The sequence below is a fragment of the Perca flavescens genome, chromosome 21 (assembly GCF_004354835.1).
Source record: "Perca flavescens isolate YP-PL-M2 chromosome 21, PFLA_1.0, whole genome shotgun sequence".
NCBI lineage: Eukaryota > Metazoa > Chordata > Actinopteri > Perciformes > Percidae > Perca > Perca flavescens.
In genome coordinates, this window is record NC_041351.1 from 7,680,972 (window position 1) to 7,699,401 (window position 18,430).

General features: G+C 41.4%; 1 protein-coding gene across 5 annotated transcripts in view; it reads left to right on the top strand.

The window, feature by feature from the left end:
• Window positions 1–18,430, top strand: part of tanc2b (tetratricopeptide repeat, ankyrin repeat and coiled-coil containing 2b) — a 156,840-nt gene that overhangs the window by 68,538 nt on the left and 69,872 nt on the right. For all 5 annotated transcript variants that reach the window (XM_028567225.1, XM_028567227.1, XM_028567228.1 and 2 more), the window contains 2 exons: window positions 7,042–7,113; window positions 11,432–11,611. In XM_028567225.1, coding sequence (XP_028423026.1) covers window positions 7,042–7,113; window positions 11,432–11,611 — 252 coding nt within the window. The remainder of the gene's footprint in view (window positions 1–7,041; window positions 7,114–11,431; window positions 11,612–18,430) is intronic.

Sequence of the window (18,430 nt, forward strand, 5' to 3'; positions counted from 1 at the left end):
GTGGTGCTGTCAGCCAGAGCCTGACGCACTCAGCTGCTCACATATGCGTCACCTCTCTGGCCCAGCGCCACGATCGTGCTGCTCGCTGTCCTCCACATATACCTCGGTGGCCAGGGTCATAAGCTCTGGGCTTTTCTGGAGGGTGGGAGGGGATCAAGTGTTATTTTAAGCCAAGGAAACACAGTCTTTTTTGTTGTTGGAGATGATCACAGGTCATGTTTGTGGCAAGTGCACCACCATACAGGTATACAGTATATTGAAGATATCAGTTAAAAACATTAGAGATACTGGCTTTAATAGCCCAACCAACACTGTTTTTGAGGTCAGTACCAATATTAATGTCGGATATATTTGCCAATATTTCTTTTTCTTTTGTCATATAAGAAACACTCAATGTAAACAAACATTTTTGATAAGGATTCCTTAAATTTGTTTCTTTTGCTGGATTTTTTACAGTTGAAAAATAAACTCTGACAAGTTGTACAACCATATAATGAAAACACAGTTTCTGAATTACCTCAAATCTTTCGCATTTTTCCTACTGATCCGATTGTTTTGATACTTAATGATGACACCTGCTTGGGAGACAGAAGAAAATTTGGCTAGCCGGATCAACCATGACCAAGAAAATGATAGCTCAACGCTGGCTTCCCCATATTTTTTTAGCACTACTCTTACATTAATATGTTAAACCTTGACTTACATTATAGAAACATTGAAACAAGCCAACATGAGCCCATCAGTCCCCCACTTGTCCAAAAATAACTAGAACATGTTGTGTAATGTAGGTCATATTATAGCTGGGAACACAGGTGTGGTTAAAAAAAAAAAAAAAGGAGCAGCAACAGCAGTAGTATGACCTAACAGCATCCGCTGTTGCTTGGCAAATTAGAAGATACCACTGATTTACTTTTTGCTCTCTGCATGTAAACCAGTATGCAGAAAGAACAAATGAGCCACAACAAAGATTCATCTAAATTATTTGCAATGTTATCTTAAATACTTTTTTTTTTTTTTTTTTTTTTTTTAGCTTTTTTTTGCCACTTTAAAGAGGCATTTTGTCCAAAGTAGAGGTAAAGCGTGTACTGGCTCAGCTTGGATTTATATTGAGGACACAAGAATGAAGCCAAACTGTATAAACTGCACCATATGGTTGTGTTTATGGGCTGTTTAGTTGGCAGAATCCCATCTGCAGGTGTAACAGGAAATCTTGTTATTTAAATGTGTTAGCATCAGACCACAAATAAAGACTGCTAATCATGATGTGGCCCTTGGGAGAAAATATCATTAAAAGCTGTCTTAATCAATACTTAACTATTATTCACTGGCTTTTCCTTCTGTGGTATTGTTACTTTTCTAACTATTCTTTGATGTACTTTGTATACTAAGCAAGTGTAGTAGATTGCAGGTGTTTAGTGTACTTATTACCTAATAAACAGACTCAAGGACAAAGGCTTGTCTGTCCAAGCAAGTCCAGTTTTTTATGTTTTGAATTCATTTTACGTCTGTATATTATTGGACTATTCAGCAGGCAGTAGGCACTAGAAACATTCAGAAGTGTCTGCTACCCACACAGTACAGCAGTTTCTTTGCACTTATGCTGGCTGGCTGCAGGATACGCACATTAAATCAAAGCTGATATGAGCATTGTGCTAAACGCAGTTAACAGCTTGTGAAACTGCCGGCTCTGCTCACCCTCCCTCTCTCAGTTTCCTTCGTATTATTCCGCTCAGCACACCTGCATTTTGCTCTCCCCACAGAGTCACAACTAAAGGTCCGTAACCTTATCGTCCCTCTGCTGGGAACCCTCATAACTGATGCAGTTTGTCCTCCCTCAAACTAAGACTGCTTAAGAGTTGAAGAGATTGTCTTTATCACTGCAGGTAAAAAAGCCAGTGATAGCCTAACGTTGATGGCCTTAATAGTGTTGACATCCATCAGATGATGCTTCTCTAATTTTGTGAATGTAATGTAAGGATATAAAACATGGTCCTGTTATTCTTTATGAACTATGTGTCCATGTTTTTCAATCATTTGGTATACTCTACTCTCTATACTGAGTGGCAAAACGGCCATTATAATTTTCCACAGCCCCCAAATTGACATCTTCGATGTCTCGTTTTGTCCGACCAACAGTCCAAAACCCAGAGATATTTAGTTACGATGATTTATATAAGTAAAAAGGCAGCAAATCCTCACATGTGAGAATCTGGAAGCAGATAACGTTTGGCATTTTTGCTTAAATGAATTCATAAATTATCAAAATCATTGCTCTTACAACAATTGCAACAACTTTTTATTCTCAGACTGAGCCTTTGGGTCCCACGTGAACACAAAGGTTTCTGACAAAGTTGGAACAGTTTTGGTTATACTGTACCACATGAGATATTTTCTGTTTGGTAAAAATGTAATGTCACTTTCTGTGCACCGATCAGGATTGAGCAATGTTGCCAGCGCTGTCAATTCAATCACCCTTGATCATCGATCAGCCTTGGACTGAATTCATGAGATTTATGTTTATGTCATTTTTTGTAACATGCTTTGCTCCCTACATCTAAATAGAATCTAGGCTGTATTTGTATTGTATTTTTAATGTTGAGCTTTTTTATTTCAGACTTGCGTGCGTGCGTGCGTGCGTGCGTGCGTACATGTGCATTTCTGTTTATACGGAGGCTGATGCTAATGGAGATGTCTTCCAACTTTATAGCCGAGCAGATGTCTGTGCTCTCATATGGCTCACTGCAGCTCACTGTGGGGTTGCGATTCATTAAGATGCTCCACTTTGTTGAGGATCTGATTAAATTCACCCTGAATGAATATCAAAGCAGAAGAGCGTTCGTCTGAGACCAAACTCAAACACACAACCGCACACTTCATGGTTTAATTGATTAGTCGATCAACAGCAGGAACAGTGTGGTGATATCGCTGCTGCCGATATGTCTGCTGACAAAATATTTTCTTCTGCAACTTGAGATGCAAATAGTGCAAAAGTGCCAAACATTTGCTCATTTCAGCTTCTTAAATATGAGTGTTTTCAGCTTTTATCTCTGATTTGTGTCACTATGAATTAAATGGGCTTTTGGTCAGACAAAACGAATAGTTTATATTTCACTATTTTCTGACATTTTATAGAACGAACAAAATATCTTTAGTTGGAGCCCTTATGCACACATAAACACCTGCAACTTTGTGATTTACTGAATAAACTTGATTTTTACTTAAAAACCTCCAACTCAAGTGCACCTTAAGTGCCTTGCTTAAAAGCGCAGGAGCAGTTGTATCCCAGCCTCTTCTCTGGTGACATAAGTTGCAGCTTGGCAGCAATGATTGTTGCTTTCTACAGCGCTGATTCACTCCTTGGCATTTACCTATTCCAATTTCAAACTTTTCTTTTTACCACTCTTTAAATCAATCTCTATTTTGGTAAATTACCCAAGTACGTTTGCTCACACACAACAACTCCATGTGATATATGGTACGCACGTTAGTTTTTTATTTGTGTGTGGGCTACCGTGTGACGAATAAATGTCAGCGTGTTTTATTATCGTAGCTCGCACATGATCCCTCTGTTTCTACATCAGATTTATCAGAAACTTAGATGGTTTAACATTTAGCTCTCTGGAGGAAGAAGTGTATAATACAATTCCAGGATAATGCAAAGATGATGTGCACTTAATTTCGAATGTAGATGTCATCCATTTAAGGTATGCAAAGTACAAAAAGTATTCCTGTAATGGTGTAATTCATTACCAAGAAACTGTGATAAAATAGGATGAAGAGTCTTTCGAACAACTCATTTTCCCCTCTATTTCTAACCTGTTGTTTTGATGAATGGTGAGAAAGATTTGCGGTAACAGGGAGAGTACAGGTGTTTAATTAGGTGTTCTACTTTGCTCTTCTGGGGAGAAACTGGGGATTGACAACATGTTGGCAACACAGAAACATTAGGGCTCCACGGAGGCAATCAGCAAAGGTAAGAAATAAGGCAGAAAGTAACTTGAACCTAACACTGAATCACTGCGCTATCACTGAGCTGAAGGATGTAATACTCTGGGCTCCTAATATCCGGGATGTGTCTCAGTTACATGGCTCGCGATTGCAATCTTATTCTCTTTCCACTGTTGGCTATTTTGTGGGGTCCTGCAAGTAAAAGGCCGGCATCGATTGCGCTTTATTGGTGCGAGTCTGTTGGTTCCTTTTTAAAGTGTGACATGATCAATCAGTCACAGAAGAAGAACCAAATCCATTTCAAATCGTTATTTGTTCCACCTACTCTCCTCCAGATTAGTTATTCTGAGTTTTTGGACATCCAGCGTAAAGATCAAAACCCCTGTGAGTAACTAGTGATGACTTAGCTTTCTGTCTTTTAAGCTCTGTCTTTTAAAAGCACAATTTATAGCAATCACCTTCAGACAGGTACCTGGAGAAAGAAGCCTCATTTTAGAGCAGAGGTCACATCGAACACCGCCAGGGTCATCAGTAGTCGGAACAATAAGGATAGCGCAGTTCTCCGCCATGCTCCATGGGATCACTATCGGATGTCACGCTGACTTCTCCCATAATGACTCTTTGTCCAAGTGCGAAATTGGCTTGCTCCTTTGACGTCCTAATGCAGCACTGTGGCATTACAGCTCCTAAGAATAGCCAACAGTGTAAGTGCATCATTATTTCTTCAGTTTAAGAGATGAGCTTTTAGCTTCAAAGAGCGCAAAGCTGAATAGGATGTGGTTACTGAGTGCAGATTGTCTGTTCTGACTTTGAATCGGATACTGAGCTGAGTTCAGTTGTATTCTCCCGTTGTTGTTGTTGTTGTTGTTGTTGTTGTTGACCAAGTGGTTAACAGATGTTCTGTAAGGAACAAGAATGCTGTCCATTGTTTGTCTCTGCGGTCGAAAAGAAAACACGTCTCTGTCTTCTGTCAACCATAGGTCCTCCCCTTTCGTGTTCTCTGCTTAATGGGCCATTAATCGCTGCGGCAGGACATTGTACTGTGATCACTGGTAACAAGAGAGCCATCTGCACAGAAGAATAGAAGCTTTCTCTTTCGGATAAAAGAGGTACAAAGATGTGTTGGCCAAGACTAAAAAGAAATGGTTGTGGAGAGAAAAGAGGCGAGAGAGACGTAAAGCGGTGAAGCCACATTGGTGTTGTGTGGAATTTTTCCAAAACCTCAGTAACAAAGTAATTTTGAAGGTAGAATTGTCATGTTGTGGGTGGAATGTGATTGAACCTGAAGAGAAGTTGGTTTCATTTCCAGTAAAGCCCACAGCTCTTTTTTCATCTTCTTCTTCTTTTTTTCTTTCTTTTTTTTTTCTTTTACACCAAAGCTACTTGCCATGGTTATTACAGTATGTGTCACAATCAGGAGTACTGTTTCAGTTTTTGAAATGATACATCACCACACACCTGAAGAAAATGAGGCCCAATAATTTAGTGATTTATTGTATCTAATTCTACAGCTTTAATGTCCTCTGTTCATTTAAATTTTACGCCTCCAATGTGACATTTCAAGCTCCTGAACCTGTCTGATGACGAGCAAGCGGCTCAAAGCATCACCTAAGGTGCTAATCAGATCCGCTGCAGGAGCATAGCAAGTGTGCAAAATGTATTACCGCGTATCATCACACTCTTCATCTGCTTGCATGTTTGTGCATATGTGTCGTTTCATGGCTGAGTGTGCAACATTTGCTCGTAGCTAGAGCGCATCATCTTCAAAGCCCCGAATCGATTTTTGCGACATCGATTTTACTGGGTGATATGGCTCATCAGGCATACGAGGTGAGAAGCTACTGTATTTCTGGTGGGTTTGTTGGTGTTGAACATGCAGGAAATGGAGGCGTCGTTCAGCAGGATCTATAGTTTTTGTCTGTAAACACCAAGAAGGAAAAGGTTGTATTGCTGAAATTTGTGCTATTCTTTTTGGCATTTCACATTTTGTTGGCGTGCCTATTAATTTGACACATCCTGAGACGGTGGCTCATGTCACGAAGCGCACACTGTAAATCCTCTGCAGAGGACTCCCTTCCGCAATCAGTGTCAATCTCAGACTGGCCCAGTTCTCACACAATCATGCCCCACGGCTTATTCTATCTGTCCATCGACGAGCTTGATCTGTTCACCAGCGAGCCAATCCAGCCTGCTGTGAGGCTACTGGCACGCGGTGTGTGTGAATCTGCGATGGGAGAGATAGTACTTGAGTATTTGTTTGAGTTTTCTGGGCTGATGGTGAGCTCTGTGATTGAAACACAATAGGTGGAAGAGGGAGGGAGGAGGGGGGGGGCATTGCAACAATCTTTGATCTATCTACACTTAGAAAATCCCCTGGCTTAGACGAGTTTTCATACATCATCGTAGCTCCAATTTTATTAATAGCTCACTTGATTCCACTGGGATGTATAAATCATTTGTTCCAAACCTCCTCTGCTGGCCTGTCGTTCTTTACAGTAGATCCATCCGCACTTGAACGGGATTATGAAACAATCCCCCCGGTGACACTGACTGTGCTGCCCAGTGATGCCACCCCCTCCCCCGTCCACCTCCCTCATTTCAGCTCCATCCACTGTGGCTAATTTTTCCTGCCTGCTCCCTTGGGCATAATTGATCCTCATATCATTAACCGTATGTGGATGTATCCTGGGAAACGCCCACTGCTTTACTGCTAGTCCTCGCTCGTTGAACCGTAGAGCCCAGTGAGCTCTAACACAGGACTCTGCATGCAACAATGGCTGTAATGTAAACTATTTTGTTATCTGCGTGGGCAGGCCTGAGAGGTAGAGGCTCACTGACTGTTTAGGCTAACCATGGGGAAGCGGAAGACGTGGAGCTTGGCGGCGCGGTCCCACTTTGCCACCATAAGGGGCCGCTTGGGCCTCACGAGGAAGGGTGTGGAGGGTCTGTGTGTGAGCAGCTTGCTGGGGGTCCTCAGGTCCCACACCTGGCTGATCGGAGAGGAGGAGGTGGTCTTCCTGATGGCCTCCTCGCCGCGTTACCAGCGCCGCCGTGCTCTCTCCTTATCTTTCTCTTTCTGCTCCTTCTCTGCAGATGGTGGGAGCGAAGACTTGGCAGACCCCCGCTCGCCCGGTCTAGACCCTCACCTGAGCCACATCGGCCAAGGTAAGCGGACACATTTATTTTTAAATTAATGATCACATGTCTGTCTCAAATGTCTTTGTATTGAACAGTTATATTTCACGTACATTACATTCCGAGCTCTTTTTCATAGAGTTTACAATTGCGCCTGCAGCGTCAGAGTTATTAGACAGACAAAACGATAATAGGCACCGAAGTGGTATTTAAGTGGGACAATGAACATGACAAAGACCTATGAGAATAAGAAAGAAAACAAAAGAAAAATATAAACAAACAAAATCAGAAACCAGAACAGTGGGAGGGAGGAAGACCCCCCCCCCCCCCTCCCCTCCACAATAATTAATGATCACAGAGAATAAAAGAGAAGGGTTTCAGGTAGTAAGTCTGGAGCCTTGCCTTCATGAAATATAGTTTTGCCTGCGAAGCCATCTGAGCACCTCGGCAGTAGCTTGTCTTCTCCTCCTTATAATGGGGGTGTGCTGAGCTGCTCCCAGGCGTGGATGTGTATTATGTGAGTGAATGCAAAGCTTGCTGGAGGACTGCCGAGAAACAGCATGCAAGTTATTCCCCCTAACCTTTACTTCCTCATTTACGGTAATACTTCTCTCTTGGCGGCCTTTTTCCAGACTCCATTTCTTCTCCATCAATGTTACCACGGCAGAAACCCATGGAGGCCTTGTTTGCCAAGTTGTATTTCACCCGACTTTATTGCTGAAAACTTTATAACTACTGGAAATGATGTTGTATTTACAGGGAGAGAACTGTATGAATTTTATATTCCTGTTATTCTGCCTGTAAATCTGAGTTTCTTCTTGGGGAAAAGAAGCTGTACACAATAGGATATGTTTATCAACAGGGTGAATGTCAGTGCTTGGCAGGAAATGTTTTTGGCAATTATAATTTCATGTTGCCTTTATTTTTTTTCTACCCTCCTCGTGCACGTTTTGAGCCGAACACCTCGACAAGTAGGTGTTTGTGATTATTTCGAGGCACGGAGTGCCCTTAAACATGTCTCTCATCACAGTCTAAAAAGAAACGCCATCATTTCCCCCTCAACGCTTGTGTTCTCTGGATCTCACCACTGAAGTGCGGCTTTTCCTCCCTCTACGCCCTCCATCTATGCACTGAATCCCACCTTTTGATTACTATGCATCACAGTTTACATGAAGTGTCGAGACTGTGTACCAAAAAGTGCTTGATTTTAATGTTTAATGGTATCACTATTGATTTTAAGATGATTATTTTCACCTGAGATCCAGTGGTGGAATGTCACTAAGTGATACACTGAAGGATGACGTGTTCCTTTATGTTGTAATGTTGAGATAAATTCTCCTAAAGGAAGTCTTTATGAAAAGTTGATCTTAGAGATATGTGGTTCTCACAGGACAGCGATGCTACAACATATGATGACCTTATAGAATATGATGCATCGCTGTAGATTAAACTACCCAACAACAGTATAATATAAAATTAGCACAATCTTGAACATCAACAGCAGTAAAATGCATCATACACATTAATGCAGCAGGGATATTAATCCAGTAAGTAAACTTTAGATATAATAGGAAAACACTGACAGGGAACATTTTACTGCACAATGAAACTTTAAAAGTACATTTTGGCTAATACATACTCTTACTCAATTGAGGTTTTGAATGCAGGACTTTTAGTGGAGTTTTTCACAGTGCGGTTTTAGTACTTTTACTGAAGTAAAGGATCTGAATACTTCTTCCACCACTGCTAAGATAGCGGCAATTTCTTTACTTTTTGGAAGAAAAAAAAAAGTATTTATGCTACTCTGATTGTGCCTTTTCATTCAATATTGGAATGCATTGAAATTGAGTTGGAGCTTGACGACCGATAATTGCTACCAGAATACCAAGTCCCCCTCCGTGGTATTCACTTCAGGCTCTGCATACATGAGGATCATTTCCATGCTTGGGGATGTAACCGCCGCTCTGGCTGTTTTTGCTTTCGCAATGACATTCCCCAGTGAATGGATGGACTGATTCCAGCACTTATGGAGCCACAGAGAGAGATGTGTGTGTGTGTGTGTGCGTGTGTATGTGGTGGTGGTGGTGGTGGTGGTGGGGTGGGGGGTTGTATACTAGTGTATTTGCATTACAAAAAACAATTTGACCCCATCCTAACCGTCACACATGCTTCCTCTGGGACTTTAGTGTCTGATAATGGCTTCATGTCTCACTGTGGCGGCTGTCTGATGCGAGACGTGCCAGAGCTGATTCACAAAATGGATGTTTACAGACAGCTGGCTGGGGTTTGTTCACCGGGATTGTGTGTGTAAAGTAAAACAAAAATAAAAGCCATAACTTCTCATAATTTGTGTTTTTGAAGCAAGGGGGTTTGTAAGCAATGGCGAGTGGTTGTTTGTGCTCCGTCTGTAATTATTGCTCATTGTGAAAGCATTTTCTTTGCTCTCGTGATCATGACTCTGCTCTTGTTTTGGTTTGTTTGAACACATTGCAGAGGGGTAGAAATAGGCAATATATCGATATTATATCGATATCGTGATATGAGACTGGATATCGTCTTAGATTTTGGATATCGTAATATTGTGATATAACACAAGTGTTATCTAGTTAGAAAATCCTCCTTTTTATTATATTAAAATGGTGGGGTATTGTGTTACTGTGGGGCTTACAGAGGTCATGCAGGCTGTAGTTTATTACAGTGAATGTAAACGGCACGTGTTCCCTGCAGGGCTGTTCTCTCTTCTGGGTCACGCCAATCTTGTTAGACTCAATACTGGTGTTGCAATCCAGGGACCAGGCTGAGGTTCTGTCTGGGTGCTCATATCTGTCTGTCATACAGTTTCTACAGGGGTGAGCAAATAGAAACACCTGTAGAATCCAATGCAATCCAACACGGTGGCCCTACTAGTGCTAAAATGATCAATTGTGGGTTCTGTTGCTTCCAGCTTGTTAATGTGAGGATTCGCTGTTTTTCTCTGTTTCATATTATTGTAAATTGAACTGTTGTGGAAGAAAAAGTTCTCTCAGGTCCAATTGAGTGGCTGGTTCAGATTAGTTTTATTCACTGCGCTGTGGAGAAAGAAGTTCACAAGAAGCTGTAGGATTCTCCCTGACCAGAATGAGTTTTCTGGCCACTGCCAGGGTTTTATACAAGGTTACTGAAAGCAACAGAATAAACAAAAGCTGAGAAGACATTCAACTTTGCATAGACTCAGTACTGTTTGCTTCAACTAATCAAAAGTGCTTTGATTAGTTAAGCCAGACCTTCCTCCACAGCGCTGCAAAGGAGGGTCTGGCGAGTCCTCACAACATTCCGGGTTGGGTTGTGATCTGATTAATTGGCATTTCTTTAAACCAATCACAATCGTCTTGGGTGTCGGTTATCTGACACAATGACGGTGCCGCTGCAAAATAGCCTCAGGAAGGAACTTGTCTTGGTGGAACAAAAAGTTGTTTTAGTCGTGTGAGAGAAAACTCTGATTGGACAGATAGTCTAGCTAGCTGTCTGGATTTACCCTGCAGAGATCTGAGGAGCAGTTAACCATAGTCCTCAGAAATCTACCGGAGTTTAAAATGCCAACAGAATAAAAGCGGAAGGTAAGGGGACATCCGGCCGAAGTGAGGGACATCCGGCGGAATTTCCCGCTGCACCTGAACAATCCCGGTGTGAATTTTAGTTGGAGTCAACCTGGGCTCTAAACAAAGGGTCTCACTCACGGTGACCAAAGTAAAATGTTTTGTTTTATAACACTAAGCTAGACAAAAGGCAGACAGAGAAGGATACACTAAAAGGTTTTTGATCAGGTAAAGTAAAAGGAACGTAATCAGTCAACAGGAAAGAGGATATTAGGATAAAATGAGACTAAAACTGTTAGGTAATTCATTTTCTTCTACACTGTCTTAACTGTAAATTTATGCACTTCTGATATCCGTTTTCTGATATCTTATAAACAAATAAGCAATCAATTAATTAAAAAAATATAATCAGCAAGTTAATAGATAACGGAATGAGTTGTTAGTCAAAGCCCATAACACCTAGGAGAATCTCAGTGTAAAATATTTGGTCAAGACTGTGTCAGAGAGAACTTTGCGTTTTTAGTTTGGTTTCTTTATTAAGGTGTCTCTGTCATTTTCTAGTATCAGCAGAATGCCATTCTCACGTAACTGAAATGATGTCCACGTGCAGAGGCAGAATGTCATTTGATAACATTATTTGAGTGACATTTGACTCAAATGCCATTTTTATGAGGTCTCTATCTATATGAATAACATCAGGTTAGGTTATTACTTACTATTAATAGCCGAGAAAAGCATCTCATACTTGTTTGGTTTTCCCTCCCACCCTGCAGGTGGCAGCATAGACAGCGACTGTGCCTTTGAAGGAGACTACGCTGTGCCCCCTCTCTCCATGACCGAGGGCATGCAGCACATTCGCATCATGGAGGGCGTGTCACGCTCGCTGCCCTCCTCCCCGCTGCTCACCCACCAGACCATCAGTGTCAGGCTACAGCCCGTGAAGAAGCTCACAGGTAAACACACTGCAGTGAAGTTAAGATTCATACAAATATTCATGTGTTGTCACTTTTTAAAAACCTGTGTTTGGGAAGAAAAGCACAGCCGACTTCACACACATCCTTGCCTGTAACTGTCCTCCCCCATAGACACATTGTGCTAATACAGCCTCCCTTAACCCTTCGCTGAACCACTGCAGGCAGGGTAGCCAATCAATCAGAGAATCGCACACAGTGAATTAATGAGGGAAAGTGAAGAAGAGTGGAATGGCTTCTCACCCTGATGTCTGCCGATAATCAGTAATCAATTACCGTATTACTCCCCCACTGACTCTGAGTGGAAACATATAGCAGGGCCCGGCTCTGGCCTGCGGCAAACTCCAATTTCCAATTCTTGTAATCACCAAAGTCCAAGAGCCAAGAGCAGCTGATGGACTGGGAGCTGTGGTCGGCGCTGCCCTCCTTTATCGCGTTTATCTTCCACCGCTAATCGCTTCCTTCCACACTCAACCCTAACATTCAGAGAATGTGGGAACCCGCCTCCCCCCTCCTCTGTCTCCCCATTAACTGGAGTATGAGTCTGTGTCATGTTCCCTCTGCTTTTTATAATGCTGTGGTTTGGTACACAGGGCAGCGTGGACATCCGAGACTCACTGCTCTGTGGCAATTCAAAATGAGAAATGAAATATTGACATTGCTTCACCCAATATCAGTGCAGCCTCTACATAGATGTAGCGTGGGTGGGAAGGACTTAATGCTTGATTCAGTAGTCACCACTAGGGTGCACCAGCCTCTCAGCTACTTTAGATCATTAACCATTTCTGATATGCCGAAGGGACCATGGTTTTTACATCACACAGAATGATTTATACTCCCGGGTCATCTTAAGTGTAGGTTTTAAAGGGGAAACAGATTTTCTCTTTCATTTCACCTGGGTGTGCGACACTGCTGTAGGAGGGCTCTGCGTGGGTGACAGGATCCAGCAGAGGCTGTTTTGGGGGATCAAGACTTGAGAATGACATTTGTCTTTGCTTGTCTCTGCTGTTTCAGGAGCCATCTTTGCTCCTTTTGTATTTTTCTTTAACTTCATGTTTTGTGGCAGCCTAATTTGATGTCTACACTTTCATCTAAGTGGATCAAAGTGCATTTTTTAGATTGTCTGTGTGTCTGTGTCTGTGCTTGTGTGATGGCCGTTACAGAAGAACGTGTTGTTGAAGAATAGCTTGATAAATGGCAGCTGTGCCGTCTTATGTCTGATATCACGGCTGACGTAGGGAGAAGTCTGTTTGCAGTATTGTCACACATGTGGTCACTTGACTTGTAGTCTTGCGTTGCCAGACCGTCCTCCACAGTGCTACGGATGAAGGTCTGGCTAGTCCAGACAACATTCCTGGATAGGAGAAAAACATGCTCTGGTTTATTGGCATTTCTTTAAACCAATCACAATGGTCTTGGGTCACTAGGCGCTGGACGCAGGTACGGTCCCTCTGCAATAGCAAAATAGACTACTTGGCTTGTTATAGTATGCTAGTCAGGTGCTGCTGCTGGTTGTGAAGGCTGCTTTGAATTTTTTGGATTTTAACTTGGGAATTAAGAGTCATTTCATTTTTAATATTCTATATGTCTCAGATGTGTACTTGCTGCACTTCCACTTTGTGTGATTTGTTTTTCTTTTGCATAATTTGTCCAATTACACTTGCCATCTTGAATGTTCATGTGAGTTTGGGTGCATGACAGTGAGAGATAGAATTTTGGCAGGATTAGCACCTCACTGTGTTAATCCTTCCAGATTGATGTCTCTGTCACACCACCTAATGTGTGTTATATTGTAGTCTTATGTAATGATTAAGTCTCTGACAAAAAACAACAACATACAACTGTATGATTTTGTCCAGCTAGTGGGGCCTCGCAGGGCTAAGATCTGTACATCATAAACACTGATTGGCACCGTTACATACTGTTTTCTTCTTTCCGTATTCTTCAGATAACATGTCCATTTGATTATAGGAGCTAAATCGCTCTTGCATAAGCAGGTCTGACTCTAAAACAACACGCACAAAAACCCTCAAGTCCCCCGAGGTCCTTCAAGTTCTCAAAAACCTGTGTCTGCTCTCAAGTGGCATTGAGCACCAGATTGCACTAGGTCTTAACCACCCCGGCTTTCTCACCCTTTAATTAATTCAAACTCAGCGCCACATCCTGCACAGCTTGACAATACCAAGCTTGTGTGTGTGTGTGTGTGTGTGTGTGTGTGTGTGTGTGTGTGTGTGTGTGTGTGTGTGTGTGTGTGTGTGTGTGTGTGTGTGTGTGTGTGTGTGTGTGTGTGTGTGTGTGTGTGTGTGTGTGCGCGCACGCGCGCGCTGGCGTCACAGAACCCCTCCCATGCCAGCGATGGCAGAGGTGGGGAAAAAAAGAGAGGTGGCAGATGAGTGCATGAGACCGCGTTCTTCGGCTGTCTGACGGTCTGGCAAAAACGCAGGTCTTTCCATTCATTTTTACTGGGGGTAGTGCGTTTTGGCTGCGGATGCCGCAAGGGGGACACTCCAAAAAACGCAGCTGGCCTGCGGCGAAAGGTTGACACTGACTCAACTTTTGGAGAAACGGAACCCCCCGTCACACTGCGGTGGCCAATCATGTAACCTGCGATCAGACTTGTCGGTGGGTTTTGAGCTGTGGTTTGAAGCGGTGTGAGCGTCCCGTACAGCAAACAGGAAACATCACTGTCGCTGCCACAAGAACGTTTTAAAACACTATGAGGGTAAAAAATCGAAACGCAAGCAATAAACTGCCCAGGAGTTGTGCTGAATGTTTCCTGCAACACCAAAGCACTCACATTTTTCTTTCTCTCCTGTGAAATAAAGCTGCCTTCATGTGCGGTCGGAAACATCGTTATCTATAAACGATTTGAAGGAAAACAGTAATTGTGGACTACAAAGTCTACTTGTGCTTTGTTGGGGGATTTAAGAACACAACAGGACGTCGCACAAATGGGCCGTTGCATTAAAACTCCCCACTCCGCACAACCCTGTGGCAAATCGCCAGGTTGGTTTTTTTTGGTCTGAATGCCCCAATGGAGAGCAAATAGCAGCAGGTCTTAAGGCTGCAGCATTTTGATCACCCACCCACTCTCCCTGGGGGGCCTCCATCAACCGCAACCTCTCTTTGCCCTCCTGTGGCAGAGTGGTGGTGTTGGTGAGGGCTTGAGTTATTCGACCTCAAGGCTCTGATAGAATGAAAGCGCTATGAAAGCACTGACCTTTTTAGAGAACCATTGAGTTTCTGATTTAATCCTCTCTGCTTGCATGAAGACTCTCAGGGGGGCCCTCAGATGCTCGAGGGGTCAACTAGTGAAACCGATTGGTGGGGATGGCAGGAGGCATACTGGACCATGTCATCGCAGTAGACTCGTGTTGAATATACAGTATGTTTAGCAGGTTGTGTTGGTAAACTACAACATATTTGATCTAATTTATTTCGGTCTAATCTTTTTATACATTACATATATGTTAACGCAGTTGTTTAGTATGTTGCTAAAGGGCACTTTACGTTACAACATAGTTGATCTCATTCATTCTGATCTCATTTATTTATATTATTTTGATATTTCTTTTTCTAATTTTGCTTTACTTTTTTATTTGTTTTTCAGTTGAATTATATTTAAAGTTTAAGAAAAAAAAGTTCAGTAAATGCATGATGTTTCCAAAGTGAATGAGTAATCGTGTTAAAAAATCATGATGACAATATTGACCAAAATAATTGTGGTTATGATTTTTGCAATAAAAGAGCAGTCTTAAACTCATGGTCCATTTACTAGCTAAGACTTTTATTATTAGTATATTTATAGCATGGTATCGCTACTTTTACTTAAGTAAAATGTCTCAATATCCATTATATCAGGCTGCTGTTGTATTGCTCGGGGTCTAACAACTTAGCAAGAACTCCGTTAATGAAATCTGGAGTCTCTGTCACGTGTAATCCAACTGAACTAACAATAATATTTGTATACTTTATTAAATATCCTAGGGAAAGTGTCTTTTAATCCCCCTGCCTTCCAGATAGGTCAGACTACACAGTCAGGGAAGAGTTTCTGTGTCTCAGTGCGCTAAGTAACTCATACATTTACTCAGTACAAGTTAAGTTTTACTTTACACTTATTTAAGAACTTTAGTTGCTTTTCATATTAAAATGTTATAAACAAAACATAAGATCAGTATATAAAATAAGATCCATTGTTACATTAAAGTACTAAAAGTAATAATTAATACATCAGTGATCCAATAATAAAATAATATACAGTAATACTGACAGGAGCCATTCTGCATAATGAGGAGTTTAACTTTTGATACTTCAATTATGTTTTGTTGCTAATACTTCCGTACTTTTACTAATGTAACATTCTGAATGCAGGACTTTAACTTGTAATGGAGTATTTTTATACTGTGAGTGTATTTCTACTTTTACTGAAGCAAATTATTTGAACACTTCTCCCAACACTGGGCTCGACTCAGGATTGTCTGCTGAGGACAGGGTCTTTAAACATGGATTACATAATTACAAGCCTTTGCATTTTTTCAACGGAAATGTTCCTTTTTCCCAAGTTATGATATCATTTTCAGCCTCCTGCTGTGCACTCATGAAAACATATGTTCTCAGTTTGATTTACATATGCAACATAACTTTGTCTTCATTTTTCGCAGATCCCCGACCACTGTGTTTTACGTTGTCTATTTTTAGCCCGCTGTTATATAAGACTGTGAGTGCTGAGTATTGCTCATTCTCACAGAGATATCTGAGTGGCTGATTGTTATGAGTTGTAATTACTGATTGCTTATTTGTTCCTTAATAAACACCTCACTCAAGTGTCGGGCTCGCCAGAGACCATCGCCCAAGCTGATTGATTGGGCCTGCTCCACTCTGAAACATTTAAAGGGAATTATTTCAACATCTCTCCCCAGATTACACTGCTTTCCCCTAATTAATGGCTGCAATCAATTCAATTAGTCCCTCCCCATGGATTGCCACATAAAGGTGGAAAATTGCATTTGGCCTTAAAACCTGAGAATCCGCTCGGTTTAATTATACCACCTCATTTTTCTCCCACTCTTGCTGCATTGATTACAGTAATACTGTATGAGTATATCTAAAATCTATTGTCTCTATCTATGGTGCTTACAGTAATAGAGTGATATGTGAATAAGTGGCCCTGTACTACAGTTAGCTAACTCCTAAATGGCCACGTGATGCATGCATAAAAATGGATGGCCAGCATTAACCAGGCACAGTGTGCAGAACTGCTTAGTCAGGTATTACAGCTCATAGTGTGGGTGGTCTTAAAGGACGCACATGAAGATGAACATGTTGAGCTCTGTTAAATTAGTTACTCGTGATGAATGCTGCATTTCTGGGCCTGTGTTATTGTTTGGTGGTATTTAGTGTCCAAATGGAGATGAAAGGATCACTTGTTGGCATTTCTTGCACAGATACAATTGTCTATAATAAGATTTTATTGTGTTAAAGCCCACAGCTAAAACTCGTGTTGAGACACATTATTTGGGGATTTTCAAAAGAGGCATCTGGGGTAGGTTATTATTACCTGAAGCAGTGTTGTTGGGAAGGTAAAACTAACTAAACAGTTGCAATAGATCACAAAAGTAGTTATCAAGTTTTCTTTATTTATGATTAATAAGATGTGCAGTGTGATACCGTAATGTAAGAGTAGAGCTGTTGCGCTTTCAAGCTTTTGGTTTTACTTTATAACTATCTAGACCTTTTTTCTTTTACTATTCCAGCTTAGGTTCCAGTTGGAAAGTGTTGTCTGCAGCAATGTGAAGCGGTGATGAAAATACAGCATATCAGTTTAAGTGTATAAAACTGATATAGATGTGGAGGTGGGCTTTTTTTTAAGGTGGCTAAAATATGTTTAGCTGCTGCCCCCATCCGCAGCAGTACATTGCTTAGAAAAGTACCTAAAACAACTCCGCTTTAGAGTATCCAAACTATCCCTTTAGGAGGTTGTATTAATATAAATATGTATACATGTGAAACATGTGAAAGCATTTTAATGTTGCAGCTAATTTTAACAGCTTTTTAATGCTATTAGGTATTTTAATTTATAACAATGCATCATTTATACGTAAAATCTTAACCTGCAAAGGACAGGTGTACCAGCTGATTGCTCAGTTGCATCATTTATACTGCTTGTAGACTAAACTAAGATTAAACATCAATAGATAAACACCCAATACTCCCTACATCATGTAAACAAATGAGACAACAAATTAAAAATGAAACCATGCATCTGCCCTACTCAAATATGTTTTATGACATGATATATGATGATATATGTATTAGTTGTTGTCCTGGTTTCTGGACACAATATTGTAAATCTGGACTTTTCCTTTTAAGTCATCTAACACAAACCTGCAGTGCACCATGCCTTGAGCATCTTGTCTTGTGTATTTTTGAGAGGAAGGCCGACATTTGGGACATCTCAATCTCTCTTTCCACGCCTCCTTAGCCAGCCTCGCTTTCTATATGGCATCTGGTGTCCTCTGAGATTATTTTTTTTTTTAAATGAACACTGACATTTGAGGCATCTCAATCACAACGCCTCCCTACTGCACCATTGCACATTGAGAAAATCGTTCTTCAATTATTGTCATTATTTCTTGCCTCAACCGTCGCAGCCACCGCGGACCCGGCAAACCATTTGTTCCGCTGAAAGGAAATGTGACATTTTTAGCTCCACTGTCACAGGTGAAAAATAAAGAGTGAAGGTTAAGTGTAGAAAAGAGTAATTGAAATGGGAGTATGATGCCCTCCAGAGGAACACTAAAT